This window comes from Mandrillus leucophaeus, unplaced genomic scaffold (assembly GCF_000951045.1).
Source record: "Mandrillus leucophaeus isolate KB7577 unplaced genomic scaffold, Mleu.le_1.0 Scaffold5, whole genome shotgun sequence".
Lineage (NCBI taxonomy): Eukaryota > Metazoa > Chordata > Mammalia > Primates > Cercopithecidae > Mandrillus > Mandrillus leucophaeus.
The window spans coordinates 712394-738397 of NW_012105364.1; the positions used below are offsets into that span (position 1 = coordinate 712394).

Here is a 26004-nt window from a genome sequence, read left to right on the forward strand (position 1 = left end):
AGAGGTTTTATTTGTATTCTCTACCAGACCCAACACAAGGCAGAGAGCCCCCTTATCCCCCACCTCCAAGGAAAAAAATTGATTAATGAACTGATGATGCTAAATTGGAACAGAGAGAAAATTCCGAAAACTGTGATTTCCAATCTTTACATTATAATTTTGGGACACATGAGCTGCTGGCTGGATCTCATGACAGAGGACAGGCAAGGGGAGGGAAGCACTCTGCTTAGACGTAGGCGACTCACAGGCCAAGTGCCTGATTGCTAATGTCAAGCAGTACAGATTTCACAGCTGAGTTTCCCTTTAAGCCCCAAGGGGTGTGGATAATTAGGGAAAAGACTTCTAGCCCCATTTCCCTTTTTAGGAAAGCCCTCTTAATCCAAAGCATGTAACCTGACATCATTACTTGCGGCACAGTCTTTCTCTCCAGAATGAGGTACTCATAGAAAGGTGGTGTGTTTTTCACCTTTCCTCAGATCTCTAAGCTCCCAGGAGCTGCCCCGGTTCTCATGGGAAGCTTGGAAGACAAGCCAACCCTCAGCAGAGGGCATTGTGAGCTTCTAGATTTTATGATTTCTCTGAAGGATATCTGCTGAGGATCACATGGGAGAAAATCAGACTGCAATGTCTTCCTGCTCCCTTCCTCCTTCCCCAGTGTTATACCATTTTGGATCATTTGAATTGTATATGGCTTTCTATTTAAGTCAGTCATTTGCTGGCAGCAAAACTAGAACATTTCCTGTTTTTCCCCTCACTGTAATCAGGATTTGGCCGTCCAAATTAGGACTGCCCTAATTACTCCTCAGCAGGTGCCAATCTGGGGGAGGGCAATAAATAGGAAGAGAGGAAGTAAGGACACTTTGCATCTTCAGAGTCATACAATAAGAAAACACTGTCTCCAGAAACCTGAATATGCTGATTAACCAGCAGGCAACAGCACCGTGGGGGCATGTGTTGTGCCTTTGAGTGTGCATTGTTGTATAACAACTAGAAAGATGATTTTCTATTTATTCCCTTTCAAAGCCTCACAGAGTACTTTTCCCAATCCTGAGAAAAATTTAACATAGGTCCATCATTCAGCAACTATGGTAGATTCCTCCCAGATAATCCCCTGTGATGTGACAGTGGGCAGCAACAGGTGGCCACCATTTCAGAGACTATGGGTAGCAGAGATGCCACAGCAGTAGAGTTTCTTACGGGAAGGAATCAAAATGCTCCTGACGACCAGAATATGTCAAAAACCAAGAGCAATGGCCATGTTCCAGAAGTAGTAGTCCAAGGGAGACAGAGTTCTGCTGTTTGGACAAAGCAGTAAAATATGAATGACAGAGAAATAACTCAATTCCTGTAGAACAGACAGACAGCATGGGCAAAACTATCCATGTTCCCGCCTAAACCAATCACTCCAGTTGCGCACCCCTCCTCTACCCTTACTTCCCTGGCCAAAAACATAATTTCAGGGATTTTCTCCTTTCTCTCTTACATCACCAAATTTCCCTTCTTCCCAAGTCCATTTCTTCAAATACAAATATGTACTTATTTCTTCTATTTAAAAAACACATAAAACAAAAAAAACCTTCCTGTGACTTCACTTCTCCAGCCACTATGCCATTTCTCCGTACCCCTTTGCAGCAAAACTCAGTGTAAAAGTTTTGCCTCTATTTACCCTTCCTCTACTCCTAGTTTGTTTAAGGCCATGCCTGTCCAGTTTCCATCCCTGCTACTCCACAAAAACACTCACATTTATCACTCAGTCCATGCTGAGCTCTAATGCTGGCAGCACTACAACACTACATTTTCTAGATTTTCCTCCTCCTTCTCTGGCTGCTGCTTGTCAATGTCCTTTGATGGTTTCTCCTCATCTTGCAAAATTCATAAAGTCCATGGTCCTCTTCTTTGTCTCATGAAGTCCATGGTCCTCTTCTTTGCCATGAGTATACTCCCTCCTGTGAAGATTTCATCTAGTCCCATAGTTTTAAATTCCATTTAGCTATACTATTTATATGTCGATGGCTGCCAAATATCTATCTCCAGGCCAGACCTCTCCTATTTTGATGCATATGTCCAACTCTGTCCCCGACGTGGCTAAGAGACACTCCAAATTTAAGCCCTGATCGGCTTGCCCAGACCTGCAGCATCCTCCGTCACAATAGCTGGCAACTCCATTCATCTTTTCACTGCTCAAATATAAAACCCTGAGAGTTATTTTTGATACCTTTCTTTATCTCATACCCCATCTTCAATCTGGCGGGGAATTCAGCTGGCTGGTTCTTCAAATACATTCAGAGTTCACTCAGTGCCCTCCATCTCTGCTGCTACCAACAGTGCAAAGAGTCCTCATTTCTCACCTGGGTTACCACTCTAGCCTTTAGTTGGTCCCATTGCTTCCATCCTTGTCTCCCTAAAGCCTATTTGCAATACTTAAATTTTAAAATACATGTAAGATCATGCTGCTCCTACGCACAATCCTTGTAATGGCTTCCCATTTCACTCACAGTAGAACTCAGCATCCCTAGAGTGGCCTACCAGGCCCTCCATCCCTCCTTGGTGATCCTCCAATACCCTTCCTCCTCTTGTTCACTTTACTCTAACCATGCTGGCCTCCCTGCTGTTCCTTAAAAGTGTCCCGGAGAGCCCTGCCTCCTGGCCTTTGCCCTGTGCCAGTGCACTCTTCCCAGATGGCTGGTCAAACTCTTTCAACTCCTTGGAGCCTTTCCTCTAAGCTCAACATGACAGAGCCGCCCTGGGGCATCCTATTTAAAACTACAACCTGCTCCTCCCACACTCCTGAGTCTATCTACTTTACACCATTTCTTTTTTCCACAGTACTTACTATCTTCGAAAATTCTTTTTTTGTTTTGTTTTGTTTTTTGAGACACAGTCTCACTCTGTCACCAGGCTGGAGTGCAGTAGCGCAATCTCGGTTCACTGCAACCTCCATCTCCCAACTTCAAGCGATTCTCCTGCCTCAGCCTCCTGAGTAGTTGGGACTACAGGTGTGTGTCACCACGCCCAGCTAATTTTTTTGCATTTTTAGTAGAGACGGGGTTTCACCATGTTGGCCAAGATGGTCTCAATCTCTTGACCTCATGATCCGCCCACCTCGGCCTCCCAAAGTGCTGGAATTACAGGCATGAGCCACTGCGCCTGGCCCTAAAATTCTTCATGTTTTATGTTTTACATTCATTTATTGTCTATCTCCCCTCTCCCATTCACAACAGAACACAAACTCCATGAAAGCAGATATTTAATCTGTTTAGTTCACTGTTATATCTACAAACTCATGTACAAGCACTCAATAAATATTTGTTAGATAAATGGAATTCTAGAAACCAAGTGAATGAATTGTTTTAAGGATGCAGTGATCCACTGTGCTTGTTAATGGTTATTGAGATCAAAAAAATTCCTGAAAGGTTTAACAAATTTAGGGAAGGATCTTGTGGTGCCGAAATAATTCAAAGCATGGAATCACAGAACCACTGCTGAACATTTTGAAGGTATCCTGACACACAGGAAAAAGTGCCTGGGAGCAAATCCCTGATGTTCATAAAAGAAAAGGAACATAAATTACAGAAATGGGGTGAATTTGGAATTGTAGGCAAAATTCTGAACAGATAATTAAAAAGTAGTTCATGAATAATTTGAAAGTGGTACTCACTAGAAGCTAGAAGGATCTCACAAAGAATAGGTCAAATGATCCTTTCCTAACTGACTTGGGGCAGCGGTAAATTCGGTTCTTGGTTGTCTTGATCTTGTTTCCAAAGGTAATTTGAAAGCTGCCCAAGAAGAGAGTTCCTAAGGAATGGTTTAGTTGGGACAAGTGGGTCCTAACAGTAAAGGGATGGGAGGATTCCTGAACAAATATCTAGTATTGTCCATAACAGGTTTGCATGCCCATCTTGGGTGGACATGAGGAAGGGTTGGCTGCATTAAAAGAATTAGGCTGGGAAGACACCAGCAAGAAACCTGATCAATCTTTTACAGGGTAGATTATGAAATATGTGGAATAACTGTTATGGGAACTGGTAAAGGCAATTACTGTCATTACCATTATCATCATTATCAAAATAGCAGCAAATCATTTTGGGGGGAGCATATTATTTTGCGAAAACCGGTTACAAAAGACTGACATTTTTTGAGACAACCCTTTGAGAAAAGGACTATTATTACCTTTTTGCAGATGAGGAAATCAAGGTAGAGAGGCTGAGTAGCTTTTTAGGGCCATATAAGTAGTAGGTAGAAAAGCTGGCATTTAAACTGAAGCTGTAGGGCCTGCTCTTGAGCTAAAGCCCAGGTTCCTAGTTAGAAAAACATATGAACTCCTGAGGCACTAAGTAATATATACGTCAACATACAAGGAAGTGTCAGGAGGTATAGCTCCCAAATTCTCAACTTAGTCCTAAGCTGTTGGACATTTTTTCAATGACATGCGTTAAAAAAATGACTGCTTATGTAATCAAGGAAGACATGGAACTTACAGGAATAGCTAAGATTTTTTGATGACAGAATGAAGATTCAAAAATATCTCAATAGGCTGAAATGGTGACTTAAAAATAACATTAAATTTGGCCAGGCATGGTGGCTCATGCCTGTAATCCCAGCACTTTGGGAGGCCGAGGTGAGTGGATCACCTGAGGTCAGGAGTTTGAGACCAGCCTGGCCAACATGGTGAAATCCCATCTCTACTAAAACTACAAAAATTAGCCAGGCATAGTGGCGCATGCCTGTAATCCCAGCTACTCAGGAGGCTGAGGCAGGAGAATTGCGTGAATCTGGGAGGTGGAGGCTGCAGTGAGCTGAGATCGTGCCACTGTACTCTAGCCTGGGCAACAGAGCGAGAATCTCTCTAAATAAATAAATGACATTAAATGTAATGGGTAAATGGGAGATCCTGAATTTGTGTTTTACAGAAATCACCACAAATACAGCATAGAAAAGATAATACTAATTTCAATCAGTATTTCTTCTATAGCCAATCAGTGGCCAAGTCTTATCAAGTTTACCTCTTTACTATCTCTTAACCTGTTCCTTCCTCTCCATTTTCCTTCCCTGTCCCCTAATTCAGACACTTAATGTCTCTCTCCCCTCTATCTCTATACTCTTGCTTTTCAAATCCATCTTACACAAAACTCAGAAGAATTTCCCTAAAGCACAGGTCTCCGCATGGCACTCCATGCTTACTGCCCACTCAGTGGCTCCTTGCTACTTAATTTAAAAAGGCAAAGGTCCTGGAGTCTGACATTCGCGATCCTCCAGTCTGACCCAAGCCTTCCTTTCCACATCCCAGACATTTATCACTTGTTCTTGCTCTTCTTCAAGCCTCTGTCTAAATCCTCTTTATTCTTCATAAAGTCTAGTTCATATCCTTCACCAAGCCTTCCCAGTTCTCCTTTGTAATTTCTTCTTCCCACAGCAAGGCATTTTTACCTATCCTGCCATATTTTCTGTCATGAATTAATGCTGTGGATATATGCTATTTCTTTGTCCCGTATTTCCCTTTCTATTCTTCACCAAGAATATAAGCACATGAAAGGTAGAATCTTGACTGATTCATTTCTTTATCCCCACACACCCACACAGCATCCTGGTAAATGCTCAGTAAATACCTGACAAGTGCAATGATAGGACACACTAAGAAGCATTGTGTCCAGCACTGGGTCCTGAACAAGGAAAGTGATGGTGCTGCTCAACACCCAGAGTGCATCTGGTCACGTGGGGAAGCCGAGGCGGTGGGAGGATTGCTTGAGGCCAGGAATTCGAGACCAGCCTGGCCAACATGGTGAAACTCCATCTCTACTATAAAGAGATTAGATAGATAGATAGATAGATAGATAGATAGATAGATAGATAGATTAGATAGATAGAGAGTTGGGCATGGTGGCTTGCGCCTGTAGTCCCAGCTACTCAGGAGGCTGAGGCAAGAGAATCACTTGAATCCGGGAGGCAGAGGCTGCAGTGAGCCAAGATTGCACCACTGCACTCCAGCTTGGGCAACAGACTCTATCTCAAAAAAAAAAAAAAAAAAAAAAAGAAAGAGTACGTCTGGAACACTGGGCATAGTCTGGGGCATTCCTTTTTAAGATGGACACTGCCAAGCTAATGGGTAATGGAGAAAGATGACTGGGATAGTTCGTAGACCAGGGCATGCCAGAAACTGGGAATGTTCAGTTTAAGGAGGAAAAACAAGACTAAATGGACTACGATAGCTATCTTCATATATTTGAAGGGTGTTCATAAAAGGATTAAACTGATGAATTATCACTCAGAGAAAAGAACTATGTCCAATGGATAGAAGAGTATCACATCAAACTAAGAGAAAACTTCCAGATGAAAACTATTCAACAATGATCAGTCTGCTTTGCAGATGCAGTGGCTTCCAGCCACTTGACCTCTTGAGAGGCAGGAACATAAATGATTGGAGAAAAATCACTCATGATGAAAATGGTGCCAAGCTACAAGAACTTACAACATGTCTTTCAAGACAACAACATCAATAATACTATATAAATGGCCATCAGTGGGATTTGCATTCTAGAGACAACTTGACCTTATTGTGGTCAGGTTATGCAACATCTCCACTATAATTACTATTTATCAACATTATTATTTGTGAGAAAGTAACTGGGTGCCCATAATCAGGTAACTTACTAGAAAAAGAGGGCATGCCCTACTTAAAAAAAAAAGCTTTAAATTTAATGGAGGTTAAACATAAATTTAAAATGTGATATTATTAAAATGCAATTATTTTTTAAATTTTTAATTTTTTAATATTTAGGTTTTTATTTTTTGAGATAGAGTCTCACTCTGTGACCCAGTCCAGAGTGCAGGGGTGCGATCTCGACTCACTGCAACCTCCACCTCCCGGGTTCAAGCGATTCTCCTGCCTCAGCCTCCCGAATAGCTGGAATTATAGGCATGCACCACCACACCTGGCTAATTTTTGTACTTTTGGTAGAGACGGCCTTTCACCATGTTGGCCAGGCTGGTATCGAACTCTTGACCTCAGGTGATCCACCCGCCTCGGCCTCCCAAAGTGCTGGGATTACTAGCGTGAGCTACTGCACCGGGACTAAGTATTAATAGTTAAAATATTTTATTCAATTCTCTTTTGGTAGATGAGACGTTGGTACTACCACTTTGGAGTATGGTTTTGTAAAACTGAAAATCCAAGACTCTATGGCCCAGAAATTCCAATCTCAGACAATTAACCTAGAATAGTGGCTTTTACAATTGTTACTGGTGTATCCCTTAAAATAGTTTTGGAAAACTATATTCTCCTTCCTTTTTTAAGTTGACATTTAATTTTTTTTAGCATGCTTTTAAATAGATGCAAAAGACATAAATTTTGGCATATCCTAAAGACTGACAATGTTAAAAATCACTATTTTAAATGTATCCAATGGCCAGGCACAGAAAGACAAATATTGCATGATTTCACTTATATGGGGACTCTAAAAAAGTCTACAAAAGACTCACAGAAGTAGAGGGAGAACAGTGGCTGCCGGAGGCTGGGGGCTAGCGGAGTGGGATGGGTGTGGGGTGAGGTGGGGAGATGTTGCTCAAACCATACAAAGTTTCAGTTAGGAGGAATGGCATTTTGAGAATGATTGAACATCATGGTGACTATAATTAATAATAACGTCACATATATTTCAAAATGCTGAGAGTAGATTTTAAATGTTTGTAGCACAAAGACACACAAAAACAAGTATGAGAGGTAATGGATATATGAATTGGATTGAATGTAATCATTTCATAATGTATTCATATATCAGAACATCGCATTGTACTCATTATATAATTATTATCTGTCAATTAAAATTTTAAAAACAGTATCCAATGGAATCTCAATGCCACAGGGATTTGATACCCTCCATTATACATTTAAAATACATATGAACAAGCTCTTCTTTAACAGTAGGATATTTTTCACTTTTCCTTTTCCTCTTTGAATTATTATTTCTATTTCATTTCCTCACTGAAATTTATCCTAATGAAATATATTTTATGCTTGAAATTATTTTATTATTCCATTGTAGCTTTTTACAAAAGACTATATGTATAAATTAAAATCCAAAAACTTTAAAGTTTCTGTTACCACAAGACTAAATTTTAACTTTCTTTTGTTTGAATTACCATTATAATTATTATTTAGTATACAACCAATTGACAGAATTGTTAATTATATGTATGATTTTAACCTAAATATAAGTTTTGATAAATAATTATTGAACACAAAAAGTTATTGGGACAGCATCTCAATGAGATGGTTGTTGATTAATTTGTCCATGTAACTGTGGATAATTCTTATTGCTGGAATCAGGAAGGTTAAGCATTAATCTATGTTGTATTCCTCTGCCAAATCAATCTTCTGTGAACACTGCTTCCTTGCTCACTTATTATAAGTGATTCCCTATCTGCTATCCAACATCTACATTTTCAGGATCTTATTTTTTATGACCCCTTTTTAGTTGGTCTTAATCTTCCTATTCAACATTATCTCCTGCTAGATTCTCCTAGGAACTCTGTCCCAGTCAAACTTCCTCTTCATTGTCCCCTTTAAATAGTGGGCAACTGGGTTGGGTGCGGTGGCTCAGGCCTATAATCCCAGCACTTTGGGAGGCCAAGGTGGGCGGATCATGAGGTTAGGAGTTTGAGACCAGCCTGGCCAACATGGTGAAAGCTTGCCTCTACTAAAAACAGAAAAATTAGCCAGACGTGGTGGTGCACACCTGTAGTCCCAGCTACTCGGGAGGCTGAGGCAGTAGAATTACTTGAACCCAGGAGGCAGAGGTTGCAGTGAGCTGAGATTGTGCCACTGCACTCCAGCCTGGCGATAGAGCGAGACTTTTATCTCAAAAAATAAAATAAAATAAATAAAGTAAAATAGTGGGCAACTGTCTCATTGCTTCCTCCATCCCCGCCTTTGTGTATTCTTTCAATCTCCGTAAATTTCATCAGTCCAGCACATATCTCACCTGCGAAACCATTCCCGATTACAACCCTTTCTCTTTCTTGTGTTTTGATCCCTCTGCCCTCACAGTCCATATTATACAAGCAACGCCTGATTACGTAGTGCACTTCACCTATCTAGTCTTCAATAAAGAGCACACAAAATTTAGTATTTTATTATACATTCTTTTCTTCTCTAATTGTTTCACGTATTGTGAACCAGACCGTAATTTGTTCCTATTATAAGCTTTCATAGAGAATTGCTATGATCTTTTCCACAAGCCCAGAGAGATTTTTTTGAACCTAGGGAAGGAAATCAGAGGGATAACTAATGGTTTTCAAGTTCATAACAATGGTTTTTCATTGCTACTGATGCTGAAAACAGGGGTAACTGTTCTTTTGTGACAGTAGGAATGCTACAAATTAAATGTCAGGAAGAATATATATATATATATATATTTTTTTTTTTTGAGACGGAGTCTCGCTCTGTCGCCCAGACTGGAATGCAGTGGCACGATCTCAGCTCACTGCAAGCTCTGCCTCCCAGGTTCACACCATTCTCCTGCCTCAGCCTCCAGAGTAGCTGGGACTACAAGCGCCTGCGGCATTGCCCGGCTAATTTTTTGTATTTTTAGTAGAGACGGGGTTTCACCATGTTAGCCAGGATGGTCTCAATCTCCTGACCTCGTGATCCGCCCACTTTGGCCTCCCAAAGTGCTGGGATTACAGGCGTGAGCCACCGTGCCCAGCCAGAATATATTTTTAATTAAAAAGAAATTCTATTAAAGATTAAGAGTTTCAAATTGCTCTATTTTAAGGATCTTTTTAACCATAAGATAGACTAACCAAGATCTGGAATTTCCGTGAGGAACATGATCTTATCATTCCAGGTTTTCATGAACATCAAGGCTGACACATAATCCGAGCCACTCAATGGCAGTCCTAGTGGCTCTGTCCCTTCATCACTTTCATTCTCTCTGTTGTTCCGACTACACAAAGGTCTAGGAGACTATTTCCATGATGGATGTTCTCATCTCTTGACAAACTCAGAGATGACCCTTTTGAAAATTAGGCTATTAAGGCAATTTCACCAATCAGAACCACCCTCAGGCTCAAACGTTACTTTGCTTAGCTCCTAACAGAAGCTATACCTGTAAGCTGCAGTGCAGGTGTCCTTGTACTCCTGGAGCTTCACGCACACCATGTTGAGGAATTGATCTGAATATGCACTCAAGTCATGCATCAGGTTCAGGAGGTCTTGCACTGTCTTCTCCACAATGATTGTGCTCTGGAAATGAACAACAAAGAGAGGATATGAGATTTCTGTAGTCAAGTAATGTGTAGGACAAGGAAGGACAACTCCAAGTATGTCATAATTTAAGGTATCTGAGCTTTCCTGGAAGAATGTGACATTTTGAAATATGAACTCAAAACAACAACCAAATAAGAATCTTACACAGCACTGGTCTTCCCAAGACCTGAGCAAGTGTTTTCTCTGGAAGGACACAGAATAGGGATTTTCAAGTTGATATCATGGAATTCTTGACACTCACAAGATAACTCTGGCTTTTAAGACAGAAAATGCATATTCAGCTGGAGCCTGATTCATCACTCCAAGGCTCTTTGAGATTAGGAACCTATCACAGGCAGCACAAAGAAAAAACCTTCCATGATTTATTTTAAAAGTTTCAAAACCATCAATCTATTCAGAATAACAACTAACATTTGTATTGTGTTTTACAGCTTGTAGAATGTTTTCACATACACAGCATATGTTATCTCACTTGAGACTCACATAATAATCATGATAATCATGAACATTTATAGAGTTCTTACAAGTGCAAAGTACAATGATAAGCACTTTGTATATTTTATTTCCTTTAATTCTCTCAACACCCCTACCTATCAGGTGTATCCTATAATCATCCCCAGTTTAAAGATGACGAAACAAGCTTAGGAAGATGAAGTAAACAAAGAAGGAGCTCCAGGCTTTGCTCTTCTAACTATACCACTCTGCCTCAGAGCCAGACCAGAGTTCTGCTGCCCACAGTGCATTTTCTCACGAGATTACAGTGTTTCATATTGCTGTCACCACTGTAGGCGCAGGGTCTAAACACACTCAGACATATTTTAAAACTGAATTAAAAAACTATCCGAAAGGAAAAATAAGCCCATCTTAAAGCTGGACGCCAACAGAATTGTGCAGCAAATCAGTGTTATATCTGAAAAAGACACATAGTCAACAAATTCTAAATCTTTGATTAAGAAAAGACTTAGTTGTTTAAACCATTAGTTCATGCCTCTTTCAAGAGAAGCAGAATTACACTGGGGTAAATATTAATCTCATGCTTAGCAGCTTGGAATCCTTCAGTCAGTAACTGGCTTGTTGATTTTATATTTATATAAAATTACATAGGCTATGATAAGCTTAGCCATAAAAGTAAGCTTTAAAAAATACTCTTCCAGTCTTGACAGTGAACTATGAAGAAATCAAAGGCATTTTTATTATGCTTAAATACAGATGATGGGGTACAGGGTTTTGGCTAATTATTTCCTAAAAATCAAAAGATTAAACAAAGGTGTATAGCTCTTCTCAACACAGTGGGGGATTAGCTTGAATTATGAGTTACACTTGCATGCTTATTCAAGATTTGGTGGTAGAAGTTTCTTGTCATCTTTCCCCTTCCTCTCATTTTTCCCACCCCAGTAAAATAATCAGAAGGTGAAAAGCAAGGAGCACTTATATTCTGTAAGGCAAACCTTATAGGAAGCCAAATTACAGTCTCTATAGAATCCCCACAAGTTCAACTTCCTTTTCTGTATTGATTTTAAGATTAAAGCACTGCAGCTTCACCCTGATCCATAATCCCATTCCTCTGTATTTGTGTGTGAGTGACAGGAATTGATTCTGCCTGGCTACACGTCCCTACACTAGGAAGAATTTAAAATCCTCATCCTGATTCAGAACACAAGATATCCTACAACATGTGGGCAGCAATTAACAAAGGAGACTGAAGTTCAGCCATCCTAACAAAGCCTGTTTAAAATCTAAAACATTGCAGGGAAGACGAGCATGAGGAGATCCCTCTGATTATTGGGAGAAAGGGCCTGGTTCTACTCCCAAGTATGCTATTGATGACCATCTCTGGGGTAGGTTTGGGTAGCCCTTTCCTTTCTTATGACTCAATTTAGTTCTCTAATAGCCAAGGATAATTGGATTGCTCCTTTACTCTGTTGGCCCCCATGACTCATGCATTCAATTTGTGTACTGGCGCTTTCACACTGGACGAATACTGTGTAACGGCCCTCAAGGCATCTCAAGTGTATTTCCTCTTCCTGAATAGATTATCAGCCTCTCAAGAGGGATCAGCATTCCACTTTTCTTTTTGTCCATCTCCCATCCTTCTCTTCCCTCAGTTGTTTATAATCTCTCAGGATTTTCAGGACAATACTATTAATAAAAGAAACTAGACTAATAATGTTAATACACAGAATAAATCTCCGAATGCCATATATGTGAGGGATGTTAGACACAGACACCTTGGCATTTTGAAATCTCCTTGGTTGGTTTGGGTTTGGTTTGTATTTACTGCAGAGCTTTCAGCTGACTAGAATTGTGCTGACAGCATTTGGAGGGGAAGGGATGACTGCGAACACCTCTGCATATCCACTGGAGGTCAAGGTTTTGGGGATGAACAGGAAGTACCAGCAGGGAATGATTAGATGCCATGGTTTAATTCTAATGGTTGTGCTCAACACAGAGCCTCTGTGATGCTATATGATTACATACAATTTTCCAGCTATTTGGTTGGTTTACCTTGTCATGGTAGCACTCTGGATAATCAATCACTACATTCTCTTCAAGAAAAATGACACTGTATTTTGCCAAATGATGGGTATTTTTACAGGGAAAAAAGTTTCCATTTTTCAAGAATTTATAACAATTTCCAAATCAGTGGCTCTGACAGATAAATGTTGAAAATATCAAATTTCTAACACGGTCAATCCTGTTTTTATTTATTTGATCTCTTTAGCAATGCAAATGATTTACTGACACATTATTAATTTTGGGATTTGCTAATGTTGACTATAATGACTTCATAATAAGCAAAACCCTGGTTTTCTTCATTATAATTTCTATTAAACAAATCATAAATGATTGATATTTGCTTAGAAACAACTCAATTCACATTTCTTGCAACTTATTACCAGGTAATAAAGTCTATGCATGACATGAAAAATGAGAAAAGAAAAGATAAATCCCAGGACAGTTGATGTAATAAAAAAAATATTGCTGTGGAAAATAAGCACCTAAAGTTTATTACAGGGATACGCTGGTAATCTAAAGTATAAAGTGAACCCGTTGTTTGGTTCTGCACTTAAAAAAATTTAATTAGTGAATGAATAAAGATGATTGTACTTTTGAGAACTAGTCCACTGTTTGCCAGAATGGGGCTCTGCCTCATGATACGAATATCCTGTTACAGAAAATCGGCTCCCAGTCCACATAATTTGGAAAATACTGAATTAAAGAAAACTGAAGTGGTGTTTTTACTGGATGACTTCAGAAACCTTTAATATGCTAGAGTCATGAGGAGTCTTAAAGAGGCCAATGCAGTATTCAGTCTTCCCTTAACTATCAAAGTAATGAAACCATTGTTCATAGTCCATCTTTTCCCATCTACTGGAACAGTGTTTCACGGTTTGGGAACAACTCTCCCTAATTCTCTGGTCATACTAATCAGGACCCTAAGGCCCAATGACATGCTTGAGGACACATGAGGAGTACCACTGTGAACGGGGTGAGCTTGATCAGGCCTCTTAATTCTCGATCCTTCCTTCTCAGCCCTTTCATGAACACCAATCATCTTCAGTTCTGCCTCCAGCCTACCCCTCTAGGCTTCTCTCTCTCTTTTTAAAAGTTTTTTTGTCCATTAAAATTATTATTATTATTACTATTTTTTCCTCTATGCTTCTCTCCAGTTCCTCTGAACATGCCCATCTTTTGCTCCAATCACACTAAATTACTAGTGACTCCTTGCCTACAGCAGGCTACTTTTTGCCTCTGTGCCTTTGTGCCTCCTCATCTTAGTGTCTGGAATACTATTCCTAGCTCATGACTCTCATCTTTGGAGATTACCTGCTCTGATTTAAATGCCCCTTCTGTGCCACCAGAGGACCCTGGCATTTTGGCCCATGCTCTAATTGGAGTCTGGTAATCACTGGTTCAATTGACCATCTCTTCCACTACGCTGCTAATTCCTGTTGATCAGTGACTGTACCTTCACACCTCTAACACCTCACAAGGTATCTGGCATATTGCAGGTGCTCAATAAACATGTATTGATTTAATGCACATGCACAACACATTCAGAATAGGGTGAAAAGAGCGAGTTAGAGTATAATTGTAGTAGTGGATAAGAGCCTGATTTGGTAAGGTGAAATCAGACCACTGCTTCCTTATTACTACACTGTATCTTTTTTTTTTTTTTTTTTTTGAGACCGAGTCTCACTTTGTCGCCCAGGCTGGAGTGCTTGGCTCACTGCAACCTCCGTCTTCCAGGTTCAAGTGATTCTCCTGCCTCAGCCTCCCAAGTAGCTGGGACTACAGGTGCGTGCCACCACAACTGGCTAATTTTTGTATTTTCAGTAGAGAGGGGGTTTCACCATGTTAGTCAGGCTGGTCTCGATCTCCCGACCTCATGATCCGACTGCCTCGGCCTCCCAAAGTGCTGGGATTACAGGCATGAGCCACTGCGCCCGGCCACTACACTGTATCTTAATTTCCATGGTTCTAAGGACTGAACATTTATTGTGGCTGAAAGTCTTGGGTATTTCCACAATAGCACTCTTAACTTCACCTGACTGTATTATTTTCTATAATGGCAATTCATTATATATGTATATATAACTGAATGTGCTCATTTTAATGTTTTAAGACATAAATTCCCAATTCAAAATGTGCTGATTTTAAAGTTTTAAGACACAAATAAATTCACAATTCAGAAACAAAACCAACACCAAAACAACTTTAGTTTGGCGAATGGAGTCTCTGTATCTGTGTTGTTTTACTTCCTGAGAGGATAGATCAGAGATGCTGCTAAGAATCTAAGGTTCTGTATGGTCAGAGAAATATGTCTATCGCTTCAGACACACATCTCCAGCACCATCACACAAATGCGTGCGCACGCATGCACGCACACACACACACGGAGTGTAGGACAAGCACACCTGAGAGCAATAATTTAAGCATCTCCTTAGAATGATCCTGTGTGGCAATGTACCTGAATGTGTGTTCCGAGCTAGGTAATTTGGGAGTGGTTAACCTGGAGATTCCTTCCTTATCTATGATAAACATCTGAGGCCCCTGGCTGATTTCATGGAACACCAGCCATACGGGGATCGAGGCCCTGAGATTTGGGTTACATTAAGGTTGCCAGGTGGAGGTGGTTGGTGGGAGGGTGGTAAGTGGAAATGCTCTATAAACTGCATGACGTTTGTGGGTGGTTGTGGTTTTCCTGCCCAGCCCTGTACTCTCTCCCCTGTATTAAGCCCATAATAAAACCCCCTCTCTCCTCTGCCGGCTCTGGGTCTCTTCTTCCACCTCTTGAACCTGATGCGTTTCCTACTGAGGTTAACAAGGGTTTGGCACAACAAGAAGCTCGTAAAAACGGGGCTTCACAAACGTTTGATGACAATAATGGTTTTGTTTATTGGGGCATATTCAATGACAAGTCACTAAAACTTGTATATCATATTGTCTTTGCAGTTACTATCAGCTCTAAGCTGTAGCTGGCTGTAAACAATGATAATAACTATGAAAACGACAGTAATGATAGAAGCCAAAAGGAAATATGCTTTCCATTTTTTAATCTACGCTTTGATTTGTGTGATGTTTAAACTGTTTTGAATGTGTCCTCTCTTTACTAAGATGACTTGCAAAAGGCTGTACATCCAAGAGCTGGTGCCTGAGGAACTGCCACCTCTGTGCCTTCCAAATCAGCCTCCACCCTGAACGCAGAGTCATCTTTTTGAAAATTCTACCTCCCACAGAAATGAGTGTTCATGTCAATCAAAAGACATGAACACAAATCTTCACAATGATTTTATTTATTTATTGCAGCTCTAGCTTAATTTTTTCTTTTTCCTGAGATGGGGTCAGACTGGAGCTCAGTAGTGTGATCATAGCTCATTGCAATCTCAAGCTCCTGGGCTCCAGCGATCCTCCCGCCTCACTCTCCAGTAGCTGGGACTACAGGCAGAGGGCACCACACGAGGCTAATTTCTTTTTTTTGGTAGAGATGGAGTCTTGCTATGCTGCCCAGGCTGGTCTTAAACTCCTGGACTCAAATGATCCTCCCACCCCAGCCTCCCAAAGTGCTGGTATTACAGACATGAGCCACTGTGCCTGGCCTAATCGTTTTATTTATAACAGCCAAAAAAAAAAAAAAAAAAAAGCAATTCTCATGTCAATCAATAAAGTGGGCAAATAAATTGTGGTATACTCATACAATGGAAAACTACAGAGTCATGAAAGAGACAGACTACTCCTGCAGGCAACACATGGATGAACTGTGCAGATCTTAGGCTGAGTCAAAGTAGCCTGACCCAAAGGTGTGCAACTGGACAATTTTGTTATTATTGTAGTTCAAAATCAGGGAAAAGTAACCTCTGGTGATAGAAGTCAGAATAGTAGCTACCCTTAAGAGAGGGTCCTAACTGCGAAGGAGAGGACATTCTAGGTGCTGGTATTATACTGATGGAATAGCTGTTGTGTTAGTAAAAATGTATGTAAAAATTCTTTGTGCTTAAGATTTGTGCACTTCAGAATTTGTAAGGTTAACATCAAAAGAAAAAATTTTAAAGTTATGTCCGTTCATGAGATTAAAACTCTTTGTTTTTTGTTTTTTTGAGGCGGAGTCTCGCTCTGTCGCCCAGGCTGGAGTGCAGTAGCCGGATCTCAGCTCACTGCAAGCTCCGCCTCCCGGGTTTACGCCATTCTCCTGCCTCAGCCTCCCGAGTAGCTGGGACTACAGGCGCTCGCCACCTCGCCCGGCTAGTTTTTTTTTTGTATTTTTTAGTAGACACGGGGTTTCACTGTGTTAGCCAGGATGGTCTCGATCTCCTGACCTCGTGATCCGCCCATCTCGGCCTCCCAAAGTGCTGGGATTACAGGCTTGAGCCACCGCGCCCAGCCGGGATTAAAACTCTTTAATGGATGAGGACTCACGTTGCTCAGATAACTCATAAGGCCCTTCATGACATGGCTTCTGTCTACCCTTCCAGCCCCACCTCCTACCATTTTCTACTTTCCTCTCTATGATTCAGCTATATGGGGGTTCTTTCAATTCTTCATTACCATTTCCGGACCTTGTACCCAGCAATGCTGTTCTTGTCTTCCTTCCCGACAGTACTTTTGTTTCTCTTTCGGGTCTCAGCTAACATATCCTTTCTGTGGGAAGATTCTCCCTAACCCTCATACCAGATTAGGTTTTCCTGTTATAAACACCTAGAACACCTTCTATGTCTTTGTTACAACATTTAGCAAAGACATATAATGGCTTGTTTAGGGTCTGCCTTCCCCAGTGGTCTGTGAGATTCCAAAAGGGAGGGACACTTATTCAGGACCTGACACACAACAGGTACTCAATAAATCTTTCTTAACTGAATGAGTAAAGTTAAGTACATTCTATATTAAGATCAATTCGTTGCCTATTAGAAGGCAGAGAAAGGACAAAAAGCAAGTCTAATGCTATGCTCTGTAGTTTGGTTCTCAAATAAAACTTTGTTCAAGGCCAAGTCTGGAAATAACCCAAATGTCCATCAACAGTAGAGTAGATAAATAAAACTGTGACATATTCATACAATGAGATGCTACAGAGCAATGAAAAAGAGCAAGCTAGTAGTTAACAAAAGAATTCACATGGAAAAATATCACAGACATAATGCTGAATGAAAGTAGCCAGTCACAAAAAGATATATACTGTTCGATCTCATTTATATGAAGGTAAAGATCCGGCATAGCTAATATAGGGTGAGACAAATCAGAATAGTGGTTATTTGTTTTTAGAGCGGGGTGGGGAGGATATTGACTGGGAAAGGCATCCGGTTGGTGGTTACATGAATGCATGTTAAGCCTCAATTTTAAACAATTTATTTACAACCATTGTTACAAATAGGTACCTCTTCAAAAACCTTTGAGAATATAATCCTTAGGTATACTGGTATTCTAATACAATGGTTTTTACTTACGATATATTTTTAAAATGTGAACACATAGAAGTATTGTTGGCAATACTGCTACTGACTACCAGATGAAAACTGTTCTGGAGAGGATGCGAAGTTGTTTGGGGAAACAGCAGGGAACTTAGCTAATTGATTAAATAGATAAATAAGTAAGTACCTTCTCTATGCCAAACACTAGCCTAACTGCAGGAGATACAAAGCCAGACAAGATTCTTGCCCTCCAACAATCTTAGATACTAGCAGGATAAGAAAGTAAGTTCACACAATGAGAACACTTGGACACAGGGGGGGGAACATCACACGCTGGGGCCTGTCGTGGGGTGGGGGGATGGGAGAGGGATAGCATTAAAAAAAATACCTAATGTCAATGATGAGTTAATGGGGCAGCAAACCAACCCATGTATACATATGTAACAAACCTGTATGTTGTGCACATGTACCCTAGAACTTAAAGTATAATAATAAATAAATAAATAAATAAGAAATTCTTGATGAAGATAAAAAAAGAAAGAAAATAAGTTCACAAATAAAATGTCCTAGGTGCTGATGGGCATCTGCATATTGTACGGTAGAGGCACAGAGGAAGAAAGAGTTAATTGGACTGGGGTGAAAGACAGGGAGAGAGAGGTGAGAAAGAAGAGTGTACAACTGAACTGACTTCTGCAAGATAAATAATTGCAATTTGTAGAATGAACAAAGATGGAAAAAGAGCACTTCAAGAAGATGGAACAGTATGAAGATGAAACAGCATGGGATTCAGGGAACTGTAAGCGGTTGTTCAGGGCTGGGGTGAAGGGGGTGTGTAGGGGAGCGGGGGTTGGGGGGGTATGTATGCATGATCAGGTGAGAGGGCTCAGAGAGGCAGTCAGAAGCCAAGTCATGAATGTCCTTTTACGACATACATACATACACACACACACAGAGTACTTGAACATTTGGAATATCACTCATTTCCAGCAAGAAAATATAAATAATTCAATCTGATGACACTAATCACTAGATGATCCACTTCAAGTACAGAAGATAATTTCAAAAAGTTTCACTTTTCAGAAAACATGAATATACTTACATAACAAACAAACTCTGAAGCTCTGTTTGTCAGGCTAACGAGGCAGAATTTAGAAATAGGCTTACACAAAAAATATGAGGTCAAATTTTAGACAATCAAAAAAACTATATGCCTTTAGAATTCACATAAGCTATTCTTATTAAGTTTATTTGCCAATAAAAACATGGAAAATGTATGTGATATAAATTATCAATAATATATATTTTTAACATTTTGGGTAGAAATCATTTATGGTTGAATAAAATCTGTGACGAACATAATCTTATAGGCACAGCTGTCTCTTTATGAGGCTTATTTGGGGGTTTGTGATTTCATATTCAAAACAAAACAAAACATAACATAAAGGGAGAAAAAGTCTACAACAGTTGTGCTTAATTAGACTGTATGAATCCAGGGGCCATCTTTCTTTCCCCAGCTAATATTACATAATAAGGCAGTAATTGTTGACTTACGTATTTCAAATCAACCCAACTCTACAGGTAGTTGTCAATACCTCTTGATATGCAATGGGTTCCATTACATATGGGTAGAAATAGATCGATGAATAGGAAAGTATTAGCATTTATAAGAAATATCCCCAACACCCTCCTTCCCCAACACACACACACACACACACACACCCATGCACACTTCAAAAGCACCTTAAGGCTGTTATTCAGCAAAACAGAAGGTGTTACATGTTAGAAAAGATATAGAAATATAACAATGACATTAGCAGATACTGTACTTCTACTGGGCCTAGCAATGTTCTTGGTAAAAAGCATGGACTTTTTTTTTCAGGGTGATGATAATCTGCTCCGGAAAACATCAATTAGAACAGGAAACAGTGATATTCCAAGAGAAGAGGGAAATGAGTATAAAAGACAAGGTAAGGGAACAGGAATAAAAAGTTGGGGGAGCCTGAACTGGGATCTGGAGTATGGGGAGGTTTGGATACTTACAGAGGCAGAGGCAGGGTATTCAGGCAAGGGAAAAGGTGTAAGTAAAGGCTGGGGATAAAGGATGAGCTGGTCATGTGTAGCAGTTAGGAGACAAGTGTGGCTGGAGGAGGGAATTTCTGCCAAGGAATCTGGAGAAAGGGTTGAGTGGATGGGGGAGCCAGCTTGTGAAAGGCCTGAATGACAGACAGGCTGAGGGTCTTCTGCAGCTGGACAGAGGCAGGGCAGTATTTGGTAGCAGAGCTCAGGATCCAAATTCTAGAGCTGAAAGCAAACCTTGTTATCTAGTCTAATTCTCTGGCTTAAAAAAGAACCATAACAAATATTAAAGGGCCTGTCAAAGATATTAAATATATAGATAGTTTATGATACTTCAAAATCTAGAATCCAGCTCTGTGAGTCCCTCTGGCCAAAGCTGATGATTAGTGCATCAAGAAGAATAAATTATTACAGGTGATTACGCATACTGAAAAATCAACGAAGAGAGAAAGTCAGAAAAAACTCATTTGTCACCATTTAAGGTGGCTATTAAAACAGAACTGTCTTTGAAATTTGGTAAATAAAAATTATGCATTTGTGCTATCTTGTCAGTAGGAACTATATTTCAGCATTACCAAATTCAAAAAGTCCTATTTTAAGGAAGAATACCAGCTAATAAATGTAGAAAAAATAATATAATTACAAAATAAGGCAGGATGTGGTGGCTCACACTTGTAATCCCAGCACTTAGGGAGGCCGGCACAGAATTGCTTGAGCCCAGGAGTTTGAGACCAGTCTAGGCAACACGGCAAGACCCTGTCTCTACAAAAAATAGAAAAATTAGCTGGGTGTGGTGATGTGTACCTGTAACCCCTGCTACACTCGAGGCTGATGTGGGAGAATCACTTGAGTCCAGATGTTCCAGGTAAGCTATGATTGCACCACTACTCAAGCCTGGCGACAGAGTGAGACTCCATCTCAAAAAAAAAATAATAATACAAATAAAAAAATCATTTTGTGGCCCCTAATAAAACAACTGATTCAGGTAAAGGTTATCTATTGGTACTAAGACAAAATGAAAGTTGAGGCCAGGCACAGTGGCTCACCCCTGTAATCCCAGCACTTTGGGAGGCCAAGGCAGGTGGACGGCCTGAGGTCAGGAATTTGAGACCAGTCTGGCCAACATGATGAAACCCTATCTCTACTAAAAATACAAAAATTAGCCAGGCAAGGTGGAGCACACCTGTAGTCCCAGCTACTCAGGAGGCTGAGGCAGGAGAATCACTTGAACCCGGGAGGCAGAGGTTGCAGTGAGCCGAGATCACGCCACTGCACTCCAGACTGGGTGGCACAGCGAGACTCCATCTCAAAAGCAAACAAACAAACAAACACAAAAAAACAAAATGAAAGTTAACCAGAAATTGTGGAAATGAACATCCACATAGGGTCAATGTTATAGAACATCAATTACTTCCCCACAACAAAAATCAACAATGGAGGGATTAAAAGGTCACAAGCCTCATCCAGGGGTTGAGCTTGGCCTAATTAATGTAAGGAAACCAGTTCTTACAGGTTTATGGATGAGACAGAATATGAATATAACATCATCTATGATATATTCTCACTAAAAACATTTAACTTCAATCTAATCAAGCTTTCAGACATTAACTTCTAGTAACAGGAAATAGAGGAAGCAATCAAATACAGAAGATGGAATGTTTCACAGCATGGCTGGCTGGTTCCGTTCACTGTATCAGTGTCAAGAAAAAAATGTGACTGTTTGGGATTACAGAGACTTAAGCCACATAACAATTATGGTCCTAGATGGAATCCTAGTTTGAACAAACCAGCTGAAAAGGACATTTCTGGGACAATGCATCTGGGAAAATGCAAAATTGACTACATATTAGAAACATGGAGATATTAGAAACTTTTTCTAATTGTGACAGTGATCATGCTATCTTGATAATGCGTTAATGATAATGAAGAAAATGCTCTTGTTCTGCAGGGAAGTAAAATTAAAGTATCTCAGTATAAAATAGCTTGAAATCCTGCCTTAAGCAATTAGAAAACCAGACAAAATACGGGAAACAGTAGTTTCAGACACCAGAGATGAAAAACAAATGACGTGAGCCCTCTGAGTGCCCCAGCTGAAGAGTTTCTGGGTCATAATGCAGGAAGAAGGGACCCGGACAGAGCCTGGCAGTCTTGTAAGGTTGAGGAGACAGAGAATTTGGAGTTTTAGAAGACCAAGGCAGCTACAGTTCACTGTGGCAAAATACTGAAGAGTGGAGAGCTTCACAAAGAGAGGGGAGGGTGGGGAGAGAAAGCACGTGTGTGCAAAAAGGAGCACGTGTGTGCAAAAAGGAGCACGTGTGAGCACAAGATCTCTGTAGATCTTCTGTGTAGAACCTTTGGCTAAGTACTGGTCTGTGTGAAGGACACTACTGAGGCCAGAGAGGACTACCTCAATGGAGCAGGCAGAATAATCCAATTTGTGAACTCACAAATCCTGTGAGTTCACACAGGGCAATGAATGGTCCATGTTCCTTCCCACTAGCTAGAGTGGAAGAACCTCCTAATAAATAGGGTGTCAGGTAGTCTTCAAAACAATATTGCCTCAGCAGCGGGGCCAGATTAGCCTCAGAGTAAAAGCTGCCCTGGACCTGTCTGATAAAGCCTAGAAGCAAGGCTGACATGATGAAAATAATTCTAAATAACTTAAATGTGTTCCCAAAGTTCAACAATATTTAAAGAACTATAACAAAATCCAGCACTTAACAAAGTAAAAAAAACCTTGCATGTCTAGCATCCAATAAAAAAATTACCGGGCATACGGAAATAAGTTGGAAAATATATTAGGAGAAGTAAAAATCAGTTAAGGGAAACAGACCCAGGGATGACACAGATAATAGACAAGGAGGTTAAAACAGCTATTAGGAATAGGGTCCTATGTCTAAAAACATAATGGAAAATATAAACATGGCGGAAACAGAAATGGAAGACACAGCAATAGAAACTATCCAAAATAAAACACACAGAGAAAAAAGGATTAAAAAAAAATAGGACAGAGAGTCAGCAAACTGAGAAACAATATCAGGCAGCTTAATATACACGCAACTGGGGGTGGGGGGGGTGCAGAGAAAATGTAACAAGATATAGTGGCTGGAAATTTTCCAAATTTGATGAAAAGTATAAGCCACAGATTCAAGCAGCTCGATACATCTCAAATGGAAGATAACAAAAACTACAGAAAGTCACAAATAATCGAATTGCTCAAAATCAGTGATAAATAGAAACATCTTAAAAACAACCACCAGAAAAACAACACAAAACAAAACAGAAAGAAAGAAATGAGATTTCAAAGGAAAAAGAAGAATCTAGGCCTTTTGAGTCCCAGTTTGATGTTCTCTTTACCACCCTATACTGTGCCCCCTCCCCGGGAAAATGGTATTCGATGAAGACTTGGCAGACACACTGGGGTGGCCTGGAGAAGTGAGAGTTCACAGTAAGGCATCTGACTAAAGCCCTGGAAGTGGTCTAGGGTGGCTTGCACTGTGGTATCATGAGAAAAAAGAAGATTCAACAGAGAAAAAAAGAAGTAGAAAATAGACCAAAAAAAGAAAGAAGAAGGAAGAAGAAGGAAGAAGAAGAAGAAGAAGGAAGAAGAAGAAGAGGAAGAGGAAGAGGAAGAGGAAGAGGAAGAAGAAGAAGAAGAAGAAGAAGAAGAAGAAGAAGAAGAAGAAGAAGAAGAAGGAGGAGGAGGAGAAGAAGAAGAAGAAGAAGAAGAAGGAGGAGGAGGAGAAGAAGAAGAAGAAGAAGAAGAAGGAGGAGGAGGAGGAGGAGGAGGAGGAGATGACTTAGTATGATAAAAGCTAAGCTAAGAAAAATAAGAGTTCCTTGGATCATGTATGGACATTTGACCTTTAAGAAACAAACCACCTACTCACATCCTCTAGTGAAGAAAGAACAACCCGGGAAGACTCGCTCGAGGTAATGATGTCCCCAGAAATTTTACTTCCCAGTTGTATATTTCCAAATATTCTTTTCCTGCTCAAAAGGCCCAATATGATTCCCTGTTCTACAGTCTACACACACACACACCCCCCTTCACTCTGTTCCTTAACCTAAGCAATATGAGTTGTTATTTTTTTAAATGTAATTTGCTCAAGGAAAAATATTAATAGCAAGAAGCAATATAAAAGTTAAAGGACATGAAAAGCCACAAATATAGATGAGCTTATAGCAAACAGATATATATTCAAAGATAACCAATTCTAGCCCCTACAAGGTAAAATACCCAAGCACTCTTGTTTCCTTTCTCTTGTTTTGGGTATACCTGTAGATATTATATCAACAGCATTTATATTATAATATAAATGTGAATGTTAGAATAAGCCTGCTTACCTATCTGCGAATCCATCCAATATTTATTGACCACCTACTATGTGCCAGGCACTGCTACTATGCTATGCTCTCGAATACAACAGCAAAACAGTTTATACTGTTATGACTGAAACCCAGGCAGACTGAATCCAGAGCCCATATCTTAACCACTATTTTTTGTTACTTCCAGTAAAGATGAAAAGCAGTAAGTTCAATCTTTTCAGGTAGTCCATGATGCCAGGTGTAGTGTGGTAAAGATGAATGAAGACTGCTTGTGGAAGAAGGTTATTGTGACCTTCCTCAGATGACAGTTCCAATGGTGGGATTGGTGAGGCCAAAACTAGGTTTACAGGAAGCTGTGAAGGTAGTGTGTGGTGTAGGAAGACAGACTGCCATTGGAGATATTCACCGGTGGAAAAAAAAGGTGTGAAGTAACTCAGTAAGTAGATAGGATGGGGTCAGGACAGCAAATGAAGACGGGACCTTCCTGATCATCAGTAGACCATACTATGTGACCAGCCTCAGGAGGCACAGACCACTCCAATGCCAGCAGCCAAGAGACAATTCATGGGCAGTTTTGGGCCAGCAAGATCTCTTCTCTCATCCCACATTCCTCAAACCCTGACTTCTAAATTCACTCAGAACTGGTACCTAAGACAAACGGACAGACCAGAAGGACATATGATTGTCATACAGATACAGGCCAGTAATCCAACCTGTCTTCAAACTTAACATTCTGAAATTATTTTAGCATAGGTTTCCACGCCCTGCTAAAAACATCACCACAGCATTTCCTAACACCCTTCTTCCTCAGAACTCAGAGTACTTGCAAATATCTCAATCAATATCCAAACAGATTGTGAGAAAGTAGAGCAGTCATTATCATCCCTATTTTATCACGAGTTTAACACTTAAAGCCGTTTCAAGGAACAAGTATAACACTAGAAAAAGGTTTTCAAAGAACTCCAGGATATCAAGCTGCCACCAAAGGTGGTCTGAAATGCTTTCATTTCTTCACGTATCTCAGATTCGCATTCCACACCAACTAGTTTGTCATGCTGCAAAGCATCTGTAGTTACAGAAGCCCCTCTTGATGTAGCAATGTTATTTAGACATTTTATGTGATTATTTTGTCCTTTTAAAGATTACATGTCCTCAGCCACTCCTTTAGAGCCAATAAACCCCCAAAATTCACAGAGGAGAACATTTACTATTCCTTTTACTAGCAAAGGTAAGGTCTATTCAGCAGGAGGCTCGAATGACCCATAATGGGGCATGATTCATTAGGGAAGAGCTACAAATATATCAATCAACATGTCAGAGGAGAAGTCCGGTTACATGCAGTGGGAGATGCATACCACATATACATTTGTTCCGCTCTGTGCAGGCTCACCTGTCTTTGGTGGTTCACACCATATAATAATCAATTTTGCT

General features: G+C 40.2%; 1 protein-coding gene across 2 annotated transcripts in view; it reads right to left on the reverse strand.

Annotated features, from left to right (window-relative positions):
• The window catches only part of EXOC4 (exocyst complex component 4), an 870987-nt gene that overhangs the window by 178179 nt on the left and 666804 nt on the right, over nucleotides 1-26004 (reverse strand). For both annotated transcript variants that reach the window (XM_011995827.1, XM_011995828.1), the window contains one exon: nucleotides 10104-10240. In XM_011995827.1, coding sequence (XP_011851217.1) covers nucleotides 10104-10240 — 137 coding nt within the window. The remainder of the gene's footprint in view (nucleotides 1-10103; nucleotides 10241-26004) is intronic.